Source organism: Musca vetustissima, unplaced genomic scaffold (assembly GCF_032173495.1).
Source record: "Musca vetustissima isolate MV318-11 ecotype Yass unplaced genomic scaffold, APGP_CSIRO_Mvet_v1 utg488, whole genome shotgun sequence".
NCBI classification, from domain to species: Eukaryota; Metazoa; Arthropoda; class Insecta; order Diptera; family Muscidae; genus Musca; species Musca vetustissima.
The window spans coordinates 58,380-73,189 of NW_026877441.1; the positions used below are offsets into that span (position 1 = coordinate 58,380).

The window sequence follows — 14,810 nt, forward strand, 5'->3', positions numbered from 1 at the left end:
CTTTATAAAGACCAATTGGTCTGTATAGAGACCACAGGTCTTTATAAAGAGTCTGTATAGAGACCACAGGTCTTTATAAAGACCAATTGGTCTGTATAGAGACCACAGGTCTTTATAGAGACCACAGGTCTTTATAAAGACCAATTGGTCTGTATAGAGACCACAGGTCTTTATAAAGACCAATTGGTCTGTATAGAGACCACAGGTCTTTATAAAGACCAATTGGTCTGTATAGAGACCACAGGTCTTTATAAAGACCAATTGGTCTGTATAGAGACCACAGGTCTTTATAAAGACCAATTGGTCTGTATAGAGACCACAGGTCTTTATAAAGGTCTAAAGACCAATATAGACCACAGGTCTTTATAAAGACCAATTGGTCTGTATAGAGACCACAGGTCTTTATAAAGACCAATTGGTCTGTATAGAGACCACAGGTCTTTATAAAGACCAATTGGTCTGTATAGAGACCACAGGTCTTTATAAAGACCAATTGGTCTGTATAGAGACCACAGGTCTTTATAAAGACTGTATGAAGACCACAGGTCTTTATAAAGACTGTATGAAGACCACAGGTCTTTATAAAGACCAATTGGTCTGTATAGAGACCACAGGTCTTTATAAAGACCAATTGGTCTGTATAGAGACCACAGGTCTTTATAAAGACCAATTGGTCTGTATAGAGACCACAGGTCTTTATAAAGACCAATTGGTCTGTATAGAGACCACAGGTCTTTATAAAGACCAATTGGTCTGTATAGACCACAGGTCCAACAGGTCTTTATAAAGACCAATTGGTCTGTATAGAGACCACAGGTCTTTATAAAGACCAATTGGTCTGTATAGAGACCACAGGTCTTTATAAAGACCAATTGGTCTGTATAGAGACCACAGGTCTTTATAAAGACCAATTGGTCTGTATAGAGACCACAGGTCTTTATAAAGACCAATTGGTCTGTATAGAGACCACAGGTCTTTATAAAGACCAATTGGTCTGTATAGAGACCACAGGTCTTTATAAAGACCAATTGGACCAATTCTGTATAGAGACCACAGGTCTTTATAAAGACCAATTGGTCTGTATAGAGACCACAGGTCTTTATAAAGACCAATTGGTCTGTATAGAGACCACAGGTCTTTATAAAGACCAATTGGTCTGTATAGAGACCACAGGTCTTTATAAAGACCAATTGGTCTGTATATAAAGACCAATAGACCACAGGTCTTTATAAAGACCAATTGGTCTGTATAGAGACCACAGGTCTTTATAAAGACCAATTGGTCTGTATAGAGACCACAGGTCTTTATAAAGACCAATTGGTCTGTATAGAGACCACAGGTCTTTATAAAGACCAATTGGTCTAGACCACAGGTCTTTATAAAGACCAATTGGTCTGTATAGAGACCACAGGTCTTTATAAAGACCAATTGGTCTGTATAGAGACCACAGGTCTTTATAAAGACCAATTGGTCTGTATAGAGACGAAAAGTCTTCATAAAGATCAATTGGTCGGTATAGAGACCACCTGTATTTATGAAGACCAATTGGTCGGTATAGAGACGAATGGTCTTTATAAAAACCAATAGGCCGGTATATAAATACCAATTGTTCGGTATAGAGACCACCTGTCTTTATAAAAGACAATTGGTCTGTATAGAGGCGCTTATAGAGACCACAGGTCGTAATCAAGACAAATTGGTTTATATAGACACCACCGGTCTTTATAAATACCAATTTGGGCAGAATTTAGACATCCGGTCTTTATAAAGACCAAGTATTCGGTACAACAACACCCATGTTTATAAGAAGACCTATTAACCCCCCATTGCTTTCTTCTCCTCCACAGTACCATCCGATACAATAACAATTACTGTGAAGTAGACATATTTCAATTTCATCCCATTAGCATGACATGTGTATTTGAGAAGTGGAGTAGTCAACTCCATTTATTTTCCAATTAATACAAGATCGAAAATAAAACAAAACAAACCCCACAACAAACAAAGACAGAAGAAACTAAAACGATGAACAATGTAAACATATTTTACTCATGCGTCCGCACATTGAGGGTGGTACTTCGTTCCAATTTAATTGAACCGTACGCATATCGCTTCATTTGTTTTATAAATATTTAGCTTTTGCAACAATTAAGGCAAATTTCAATACAGTTTGTTTGTTAGGAATACAAGAACAACACACACTTGTCCTCAACATACCGACTGGTGGTTCTGCGGTTTGTTGGTCACTCGTTGTTTCCTTCAACTGTCTCTGTTTGCTTGATTAAAGCGATCGCCGGCAATTTAGTTAAGGGTCAATTAAAAACTACAGCAACAAATGCACAAATGGAACTTCTATGGGAGTAGAGTAGATGATACAGAATCATCATCACATACAACTTGCTAAACCATTAAAAATATTTATAAATTATGATGTTATTCCATTTCTAAATTTTCAAAACATTAAAAGTTCAAACATATTTATACTAATTGACTAAATTATTATATTTAATTCAAGAATTTTTTTAATATTTCTTTTCCACCACACACCACGGGAGATTGTTTTTTCCCCTCTAGTCGGAAAGAATTTTGCATCCTTCTTCTAATTGGTAGAAAAAAAATCTTCAAAAACATATTGCTGGCGCCACGATCTCTAACTGCACTTTCAATTAAAAAAAATATTGCAGATTTTGTTTTGAGTTTGTGCAATCATCATTAAAAATCCAAACTCTTAGCTGGACCACAAAATCACCTAATAAAAATTTCATCGTTAAGATGGAATGAAAACTGCACACACACGCACGCACTCAAGCCGAACAACATCCAAGGCATTTGTTATTAACATGATAGACTCTTGAGAATTGGAGATATGCGTGCCTTTTAGATTTTTAAAAACAAAAATAAGTCAAACAATTCGAATAAAAGGCAATTACTCTATACAACCATATATTCCAATAATAAGTGAACACATCTGTGAAACATATTCGTCTTCGATGGGCAAGATAGGCCCATACAAAAAATGTTTATATAGGTCATGAAGGAATTACCCCCAACATCTCATATTGTAGCTTTTTTCAAGACAGCGATTCTAGCAATCATGAATGCAACAGGAATTATCAAAGAGTTTGGGATTAACAACATAGGACCCCCGACTATTTGTGTGGAGAGGCAGGTGGCCTAATGTAATCAATAGCAATTTGTTAGTCTTAGTTGGGTAATCATATTGTCAAAGTGAATAAATAACATAAAATGTCTTGAGGTGATCCACAGTCTACTAATATACCCATTGATAAGTATTTCAAAACATCAATAATAAGCTATTACATCGACAGAATTCATTTTATTTACTTTACAACGTTACCTAAAATCCGACGGAGCGTACAAAAATATTCAACTTCCCCACTATGGCAAAATGTTGTTTTCGGCCGTATTACCCAAATACGTCGAATCCATATCTTCAAGCAAATAATACAAACCGCAAAAAATTTAAAATTTATTAAATTAATCCACATATTTTTAGTTTCCATTCGAAATTTCAAATTTCCAGAATGTTTTGTTTTTGTTTTCAACAAAAGGAAAAATGAAAAATACGTTCTGTCAAAGTTGAAATTGTTCAACTTGAAATTTTGTACGTTCGACGTATTTCGGTAACATTCATATAAATACATGTGTTCTACTTTTGTGGTGAAAAACGTCGAACGAGCTAGTTGAATTTTAGGAAAGGCTGTTAAGAAAACTGACACTAAATTTACAAAAACCATACATGGGTTTTGTAAATTTTGTTTTATTTGCAGGTATTCATTTAACAGGATCATTCCGACAGTTGTCCCCGCATTTTTGAAAGACCATTAAAATGAAATTGGATGAACTAAAATATGTGATCTTTATCGAAATGTGAACCGACTTAGATCCATCAGTAAACATGTCATTCGTTTGTTACAATGGGTCAAAATTATATATGTATGTATATCGATTTAAAGCAAATATCAACCGGACACCCATTTGAAGCCCAATTAACACGAAGTCAGTAGGAAATATATATGGGATATTTCTGTACTTCTACAAAACGAAATTACGCCATTCTATGCTCAATTTTGTACATTGTGCAAAATGCCATGTCAATTTGGGTCTTTAGTGCACCATTTAATTAAAATCGGAAGAAATTATATATGTGAGCGATTTTCCCAATTTCAATATGGTTCTTGGGCCAAATAAATGAGCTGTGCCAAATGTCATCCAATTCACAAATGCGACTTGTACTTTTGTACAATTTAACATGGACAGACAGACGGACATGCATAAATCGACTCAGATAGTGATTATATGCACTTTTTTCAAAAGGAACCATGTGTCTAACTCGTTTCCTTTTGCCTGTTACAGACAGACGCACAAAGACATATTACCCTGTACCACAGTGTGGTGAATTGAAAAAGGCGTTAAGTTCGGCTGCGCTAAAATTTCGATAACCTTCACTACATAATCTCCTACAACGGTGTATGAGGTTGGGAATTGTCCCTAAGACTTCCGATGCAAGTAACAACTGGCGGGATCTTTATGTATAAGAGATATCACAACTAAGTGATCCTATACTAACAATGCTTTCTAATGATATCTTGGAAACGACTAACGACCAGCAATACTAAATGACATTCACGTTTGTTGATACCTTAAACTGAAAATTCCACCTTAAACTGATTTTCTCATCACAGGAGGAACTAATTATAATGTATTGCTTTCAATCGGGAAACTTGCCAGAAATCCTCAAGAATCGGATATTTGAGGCGTGCCTTATAATGGGGCTACTTAAAAATTAGACCCATATTGATAATTTTCAGTAGGTAGATTTCGTACCAAATGAGAACTTAAAATACCAAATTACAAACATTTCGGTTGTAAAGATGGCCAAGCTCCCCAAAATATATACCTAAATAGTAAATCGATATTTATAATTTTTAATAGGGAGATTTGCTACCTAATGAGACCACAAAATTCCAGCTAATCCGGCCCAAAAATCTTTTATATTCAATTCTATTAATCATGATAAGCTCGTATGGAAATTAAGAAATAACTTTGACTTTTCTAAATTAGTCTGCATGCTGATATTGCCTTTTTTGAGGGATCGGAACCCTTCATTATATATTTTAATATTAATATTAATTTATTTATTTTATTTATTATTACTTTTTTTGTAATCTATTGAAATTGGAGAAAATCGGTTCAGATTTAGATATAGCTCTCATATATATTTTCGTCCGATTTTAGGTAAATGGTGCACCAAAGTCCCTTAAAATCATTAGATTTGTACGAACTTTGGCATAGCGTACTGAATTAAGTCGACAATGATGTGTGCTAAATTTCGGGAAAATCGGTTCAGATTTAGATATAGCTCTCATATATAGTTTCGCCCGATTTTAGGTAAATGGTGCACCAAAGTCCCTGAAAATCATTGGATTTGTACGAACTTTGGCATAGCGTACTGAATTAAGTCGACAATGATGTGTGCTAAATGGTGCACCAAAGTCCCTGAAAATCATTGGATTTGTACGAACTTTGGCATAGCGTACTGAATTAAGTCGACAATGATGTGTGCTAAATTTCGGGAAAATCGGTTCAGATTTAGATATAGCTCCCATATATAGTTTCGCCCGATTTTAGGTAAATGGTGCACCAAAGTCCCTGAAAATCATTAGATTTGTACGAATTTTGGCATAGCGTACTGAATTAAGTCGACAATGATGTGTGCTAAATTGCGGGAAAATCGGTTCAGATTTAGATACAGCACCCATATATATTTTCTAGAATGATGTGTGCAAAGTTTCGTGAAAATCGGATCAGATTTACAAACATCTTCTATATATATTTTCGTCCGATTTTAATGGTGCATTAAAGACCCCCTAGCTAGGCCGATTGACACAACGTACTGAAATTAATATAAACTAATATCTTGCAACTTTCCTTGAAATCGGTTCAGATATAGATATAGCATAGCTTCCATATATAATTTCGAATTATTCATGTTTATTGTACACCAAACAATCAATGGGTGTTTGATTGAGATTAAATTTTAAATAAATCTGAAATTGTTTGATCGATACTTTACGAGAAATCTATTAGTACAGCCATATCCCGATATGGATAATGGATTTCTTTTTCCCCAACCTAATATATAATTTATATATACTTTATAGGGCCGAAAATGAATATTTCGATGAGTTACAAACAGAAGGGAAAATACTATGGTGAAGGGTATAAAAAAACTAACTTTAAGGGATATATAAAAGGAATTTAAAATGTCCTGAAGTGATGAGTGGCCATTATATGAAGACCATGTCAAAAGATACGCCAATATGTTTGCAAAATGGTTTTTGTTGTATATGTTAATAGTTTTAAGTAACATGAATTACCCTGTTTGTAATTACTTACCACTATGTATGATAATAATCACAACATAGTTATAGTTTATATAAAACATAATAAATGGATTCACTTTGGTTGTACATACAAATTGAAGAAGACGTATTTTCTTAACATGGTGTCAGGTGTGCTTAATTCAATTATAACCTAAAAAAACACTAAAGAGCAGAATGGAGGAAAAACACCAAATTGCGGCCGCTTTGCCAATGATGGATTTTAAGGCTACAAATTTAGCAAAAGAGTGGAAGACATGGCACACAAAGTTTAAAATATTTTTAAGAGCGTCAAATCTTGAAACAGAGCCTGACAAACGAAAGGTTGCGTTGCTATTACATCATCTTGGAAGTCAGTCGCTGGAAATTTTTAATTCCTTTGATATGGATATTGATACAGTTACGTATGAAGACTTAGTGCGAATGTTGGGATCCCATTTTACGCCAAAAGCAAATATTGTAATGGAACGGCACAGGTTCTTCACTTGTAAACAACAAGACAACCAAACAATTGATGAAGATGTAACAATTTTAAGAAACTTGAGTTTAAATTGTGAATTTGGAGACTTGAAAAATGATTTGGTCCGTGATATATTTATATGTGGATTATCACAAAAACATTATAATATAAAAGAGCGGCTTTTAACAGAGGATAAAATTAACCTAGAAAAATCAATTGAAATAGCTAACAATATAGTTTTGGCAAAATCAAATGCGGCTATGTTACAAGAGGATGGTTTTATGGAAGGAAGTATTAATGCCATGAGTAAAAAATCAGGAAGAATGTACGGCTACAATTCCAACAATACCAAAAGTGAGAGCGGGAAATGTAAAAAATGCGGCCAAAGTCATAAATATAATTGCCCAGCCGAAGGAGCTAAATGTTTTAAATGCGGAAAATTGAATCACTTCGCTCGAGTGTGTATTAATCGGAGAAAATTTGTTAAGCAGATGCAGGCAGAAGAAGAGGCGAATGATGGTGATGATGATGATCAAAATAGCGATTTATTTGTTGGAGTGCTGAATAAAAGGGGCAAGTCATCTACTGAGTGGAACGTTAATGCAGTGATAAACGATAAAATGATACAATGTCAAGTAGATACGGGTGCGCAGGCGAACATAATGTCGGTGGATACGGCTGGTATGCTGAAAATCAAAGATAAGCTGAAGAAAAGTGCGACAAGGCTATTCACTTTTAGTGGAGAGAGAATACCAATTCTTGGAGTAATTGAGGTTAAGCTTTGTTATAAAGAACAGGTATTAAATTCAAAATTTTATGTAGTTAATATTTCATGCAAATGTATTATTGGTATAGAGACCGCTATGGATTTAAAATTAATTAGGGAAGTGAATAATATTACTATGAAAAATAAATTAGTTGAAAAATACCTAGATGTTTTTGAAGGCCTAGGTCTTTTACAAAATAGTTGTAATTTGAAACTTAGGGATGGCATAGAGCCGGTGGTGGAGCCCCCTCGTAGAATTCCATTCAAAATGTATAAAGGCTTAAAAGAAGAATTAGATCGTATGGGGAAAATGGGGGTAATAACCCCGATAAGTGAGCCAACAGAGTGGGTGAGTTCTATTGTTCTGGTGAGCAAGCCCAATGGCACTATAAGAGTTTGTTTGGATCCGAGACATTTAAATAAGGCAATTATGAGACCACACCATTCATTTCCAACCATAGATGATTGCAAGGCCAAATTAAGTGGAGCAACAATTTTTACAGCATTGGATGCCAAAAGTGGATTTTGGATGGTGCCCTTAGACGAGCAGTCCTCCAAGCTATGTTCATTTAATACACCTTTCGGGCGATATCGTTTTTTAAGATTACCATTTGGTATTAATGCGGCCCCTGAAATTTTTCATGCCGAAATGGTTAGATTATTTGGTGACATTCCCGGCTTAATTATATATATTGACGATTTCTTAATATATTCATCAAATATTGAGCAACATTTAAAGATTTTGGAGATGGTGTTAGAAAGGGCGAGGAAGGTTGGACTTCGGTTTAATGAGGATAAATGCAAATTTTTACAGAATAAAATGAAGTTTTTAGGTCACATTTTTGATAGTTCAGGAGTCCGTGCTGATGATGAAAAGATTAGAGCAATTGTTGACATGCCTAGGCCCCAAAATGTTAAAGATTTACAGAGGTTTTTGGGTATGGTGAATTACGTGGGCTCCTTTATAGAAAATCTCTCGTTGAAAAACAAAAATCTTAGGGAGCTCTTACGAAATGACGTTTTGTGGCATTGGGCATCACATCACGAGAAAGAGTATAATGATTTGAAAAATGAAATAACCAAAGTACCGGTGCTTACTTATTTTAATCCCGATAAAGAATTGGTATTATCGGTGGATGCTTCGAAATCGGCATTAGGGGCTACAATTTTACAGGAACGAAGACCGATTGCGTATGCATCAGCTTCGTTAACGGATTCCCAACAAAACTATGCACAAATAGAAAAGGAGTTGTTCGCTATCTTATTTGGCTGTACAAAGTTTCATCAGTACATATATGGGAATAAGGTTATGGTAGAAACAGACCATAAACCTTTGGTAACCCTATTTGATAAACCACTATATAAAATTCCGCCAAGACTACAACGTTTCATGTTACGCTTGCAATGCTATAATCTCGTAGTTGTATATAAACCAGGAAGGGAATTAAAAATAGCGGACACACTGTCAAGAGCGCCACTAAGTGATGTAGTAATGACAGAACTTGATGAAGAAGTATCACTTCACTGTAATTTTGTATATTCGAATCTAGAGAGTTCATTTGCGGACATGGAGTTAGTTAGGAAAGAAAGTAAGACGGACGAAACAATTTTAAAATTAATTGAATATGTGAAGAAAGGATGGCCAAAGAGTAGAAATGATTTGGACCAGGATGTTATGCCATACTTTAAGACACGAGATGAACTTACAATACTAAATGACATATTATTAAAAAATAATCAGGTTGTGATACCAAAAAATTTGCGAAGAAAGGTATTGCATAAGATTCATGAAGGGCATATGGGAGTATCAAGATGTCAAAATTTGGCACGTCAGTCTGTATACTGGCCCAATATAAATAGTGAGATTGAAAATCTGGTATCAAACTGCGAGGTGTGTATGAAATACAAAAATTCGAATACTAGACCTGATCTAATGCCGCATGAAATTGTAGATATTCCTTGGTACAAAGTGGGGTGTGATCTTTTTGAATACAGAAATAAAATGTACATACTTGTAGTCGATTATTATTCAAAGTTTATTGAGATCGAAATCCTCAATAATGGCTACAATAGCATGAACGTGATCACTAAACTGAAATCTATATTTGCACGGCACGGTATACCGAACATCTTTATGTCCGACAATGGCCCGCCTTTTACTTCAAAGGAATTTAGAATATTTTGTCGTGATTGGGAAATTGAACATATTACATCAAGCCCATTTTTGCCAAGGTCAAATGGCTTGGCTGAACGGTCTGTGCAAACAGTTAAAAAAATGCTATTAAAATCTTCCGAGAGTAATTCTGACCCCTATATAGCTCTATTGCACTACAGAACAACACCGAAAGGTAGTATGCATAGTCCTTCCGAATTACTAATGTCTAGGTCATTACGCACAAAAATTCCTTCAATCTCAAGAAACCATGAGCCAAAAATAGTTGATAAAGGCGATTATAGGACAAAGTTAGAGACGAACTTAAAGAAAACTACAGAATACTATAATAAAAAGTCCAAGGTTTTGAAACCAGTTGGTGCGGGCGATGCGGTCATGTTTAAGAAAACACCATCCAGCTATTGGCAACCTGGAAAAATTGTGGAGGCGTGCAAAGAGCCAAGATCGTTTGTAGTTGTAGATGATGGTGGGTATATGTATAGGAGAAGTCAAGAACACATAATTAATAGATCCTCGAATGAACAAAGAAATGTATGTAACGATAATCAAGACACTAATGAAAGAGATGTAAGCCCTGTAGATAGTGATAATAATTATGAGGAACATTTATTTGAACATAATAATAACAGCAATGAAAATAATAGAACTTATTTAACAAGAAGCGGTAGAGAGGTCAAGAAGCCAAAACGATATGAGGAAGATTGTTAATTAAAAAAAAAAAAAACATTGCATTTCATTCAATTATTTATTTATATTATACATTGTACTTGAATACTTAAAATTATTATTATATTATATATACTTTATTCCTTTAAATTGTTTTATACTTATTTACCTGTAAAAGGGAGACTGTTGTATATGTTAATAGTTTTAAGTAACATGAATTACCCTGTTTGTAATTACTTACCACTATGTATGATAATAATCACAACATAGTTATAGTTTATATAAAACATAATAAATGGATTCACTTTGGTTGTACATACAAATTGAAGAAGACGTATTTTCTTAACAGTTTTCATCCTCCAATAACCCGATATACATCGCAAATTGTTATATCTATAAAAATATGAACATTTGTTCGCATATTTCAAGAATATACAATACCAAATTGATTGTACATCGGTGAAATTATACGCCTTACCTCAAGAATACTCTTATAAATGGACTATGTTCAATAGCAAACATCCTAAGAATATATACAAAATTCCAAACTCTATACTGCTCTATCGACTCTAGATGTACAGGCAGGTTCACATCTGCCGTAATGGGTCAGAAAGAAAAATTGTATATACATATAATCCACATAGTAAAAAGGCTCATTCGATATTCTCTATAAATCGCCGTACAAGCTACAGCTATGTATAACATGAGGAGAAGGAAAAAGGTTCTCAAGTCACTACCTTGGGTCCTTATAAGGAAACATTTTTGGCAAACCAAAAAGCGCCTATGAGTAGTCCACCTATGCAATGAAAAATTTTTTAAATTCTCCAAATTTTCTCTGAGGACTGCAGCAGTGTATCCCCTCAATACTCCGATATAAGACTTACATGAGGCGACGAAAATCCTTCATATGCGAAAACACAACAAGATGTTGTCAAACCAATATCTGCATGGTGCTACAGAAGCAGTTATCTAAATCATTACCTAATGGATAGACGCCCAACGGCCAGGAATGTCAAGAAGCGTATTCACGATCTAGAGAAAAATGTCCAAAGTACAAAAGAACGATTCTAGATCAACAGGTGTATCAACAATTATGGAATTGCTCACACAACGGTATTTTTAAGGAAGGCATTAAGGAATACAGGTGCGATCTTTCTACAACATACACCACAAATATCAGCAGAAAAACTGCAGAACCCGGGAAAAACTTGAGTGGTTTTCACACAATTAAGTTTACTTTGGTATAGCCGGCTCAATTCACACTGGCCTAATGACATTAATCAGACACCCTACAGCTATTCAATTACCCATCTAAAACTATACACTCAACCTATACAGGACTCTACCTGAATCTGGAGTTTGAAGCAGAACCGGCTTTTGTTGTGATAAGAGACTCATCTTTAACGTAGACAAATTTATATCGCGTATCCGAAATTTCAATCTGTCCATATGGTAAACTCTAAAAATCCCTAGCCTAAGACCCCATAATTTAGGAACTTTAAGTTATTTTTTTTAGTTTTAATAAAAAGGATATCTTGATCGTGTAGCCGATTATTCCTATTCATAGCGAATGTCTTAGATTCCTGACTATAAAAATTGAAAGGAATTTAGTGTGGGATAGTAATGTAGTCGCTTTACAACATATGTTACCTTCATCGATCCATAAAGGACAAAGCCTCATATCTCGGTAAGTATGAACCACACCAATGAGTCATATATTTTCATAATTAGGAGGCCCAAACCTACGTGTTATAAACATTAAAAAATCTGATATAAACCCTCAAACTCAACTGTATATCTTTCCCCACATATAATCACCTAAAAATGTAGTAACAATTTTTTTTCAATATAAATTAAGAATAGTTTTTATTAAAACTTTATACATATTTCATTTAAATTTAATTCATTTTCATTTAATTAAAAAACCTATTACAATATTAAATATTTTACATTTCATATTCATGGTACAAGTAACAAAAATTTATTGTGCTTACAAAGCAAATATCTTACAAACTACAAAAATAATCACAATTATCACACATGGCCTCCAATTTATTATTCAAAGGATTTACGAAGAAATTCAATTTGCTCAAGCAGTTCTTTTCGTGTGTATCGACTCGGGATAATAACTCGGTATGAAGTGATGATGTATCCGATGAATAGAGAAAGCTATAAAAATATTAAAGGAATATTATAATTTCGAATTTGATTAATTAATATTTGGCTTAAATGAAATTAAAGAGCAACATGAAGTTAAATATTTCATTAGGTTTATAATTTATATCAACATGTTAAGATTTACCCCACCAAAAATTGCGGTCGTTCTGAGAACTATTGTCCCCAACCAGAATTGTATATCTAAAATGTTACTTACTTGGCATTGCATTTGCATCTGTAGTTGAATTGTTCATTTGTCTTGTATGCAACTAAATTATTAACCTGACAAACGGGACAAATCAATGCTTGTGACTCCGCAACCTCTAACAAATAGTTATCCTCATTTTCCAATTCCTGGACAAACCATTCATTGAATTCTTCCAACAGCTCATTGTAAATTTCATTTTGTAATTCAATATCATGTTCCAGTTCAGCCAATTCTTGACGCAAAATGTCATTAATAGAAATCTATAATTAAATTCCGAAATATTTAATAAACATTTCCAACAAACCGTTCATGATGATGGTACATTCATTACCTTACTCAAAATCGCTTTACCCTCCTCATCCAAACGACCCTGGCTATAGCACTGTTGTCGTGCCTCCTTGGCACGAATTACACATTTCTATCATGGTCAAACAAAAATCTATATTAATATTGTTTAAAATAGTGGATAGATATACGCTACCTCTCGTAATATATCCCTTAGCTTGGCTGCACCATAACGATGCAATTTGGCCGCATTTTTCGATTTTAGTTTTTGCTCAACTGATGTATTATACACGGGATTTGTAGGACATTCCAAAGACATTTTCGTGTCGATTTAAATAAAAGCCTGTTGAATAGTAATGAAATTAAATAAAAATATAAGTATTCCCGAAATCCTTATTGGAAAGTTAAAGGGCGCGTATCAAAACTGTAAATTGTTATCTTCTTCTTCTACTGACATATGTTTTCCATATGTCAATTCCACCATGAGATGCCATACTGTCACTTTAATAGCTATCAATATTATTTTCTTGGGAGTTATTGTACATTTTCTCTGGGAACAGGAAATTGATGACTCAAATGGCTCAAGCAGCTGTTTCAAATTGGTATAAAATTATAGGAAAGGAATTACGAAAGCTACGTTACTTAATTGACTAATTAAGACCATGTGTGTAAGAAGCCAATCAAATATAACATTCAAATGGCGTTAGTTTCTTATTTTCACAATTACGCGATTTGACTATGAGCACGTTTAGACTACTAAATCCACTCAATCTCAAATCCATAGCGTATATGTCACGTTAATCCCGTTCACAAATCCAGTGGACACTATGGAATTTAAATTTGAGGTTGATATTTGATGATAATCATGGCATAATTATAGAAGGTAGCCTCATTTGAGAATTTATGAAGGCAACCCTTTTCAATTTGGAACTCATTTATCAATTTTAAATAATATGAAAAATAAATTCCATAAAATTGTGTGTATGACGATAGGCATATGTTCAATAAATTAAATTATATTTTCTAAAGGTGAACATTGCTCATAGGATTTAACCATGGTTGTTACATCATATATTTATACATTTTGGAGGCAGGGAACTTCAAAATATTTATATATATAAATTATTTAGCAATTTTTGCCACTGAACAAATGAAAGCTGAATACTGTCAAAGGACAATTTATGAAAAAAAATGGAAACATATGACTGCATGAGACTTCCTTGCATGGTATTATTATTACAAGGTAGGGCACAGCTACAAGGTAAGACACAGCTACCAATTTTTTCTCAAGATGGATTGTTCCATCAAATCAAAATACAAATTTTGTGTATGTGTGTGTAATGTTTTGAATACTATGTCAAATAAATTCAAAATAAATTGAAATATATTCAAATTTAATCATAGTACAATTATAAAAGGTAACAGCAAATCCCAGCTGATTTGATTCCAACGTAATACTAATGTCAATATGAATTTGACAAATTATGTTTTTAAAAATCACCCAACAGGAAAAAAAATTGGGAACGTATACAATTTGAAATTGTTCTTTATTAAATGTGTTCCCGTATTCAATTTACTCAATCTGCCTACTGGGAACGTTTGAGGAAGCAAATCTTTCTTCATGGAATAACTCGCTATTCCCCGCATTTTCATACGTGTTACACATATAAGTGGCAATGGCTTAATTATGG

At 34.0% G+C, this 14,810-nt stretch overlaps 1 protein-coding gene across 1 annotated transcript; it reads right to left on the bottom strand.

The window, feature by feature from the left end:
- Positions 1 to 12,839: 12,839 nt before the first annotated feature.
- On the bottom strand, positions 12,840 to 13,446 carry LOC133322021 (RIP-like protein). The gene is made up of 3 exons (XM_061531090.1): positions 13,316 to 13,446; positions 13,166 to 13,252; positions 12,840 to 13,094 (listed from the first exon to the last, which is right to left on the bottom strand). Exons 1-3 carry the CDS (start codon positions 13,436 to 13,438, stop codon positions 12,840 to 12,842), a joined length of 465 nt encoding a protein of 154 aa, XP_061387074.1. The 5' UTR covers positions 13,439 to 13,446.
- Between the last annotated feature and the right edge of the window lie 1,364 nt (positions 13,447 to 14,810).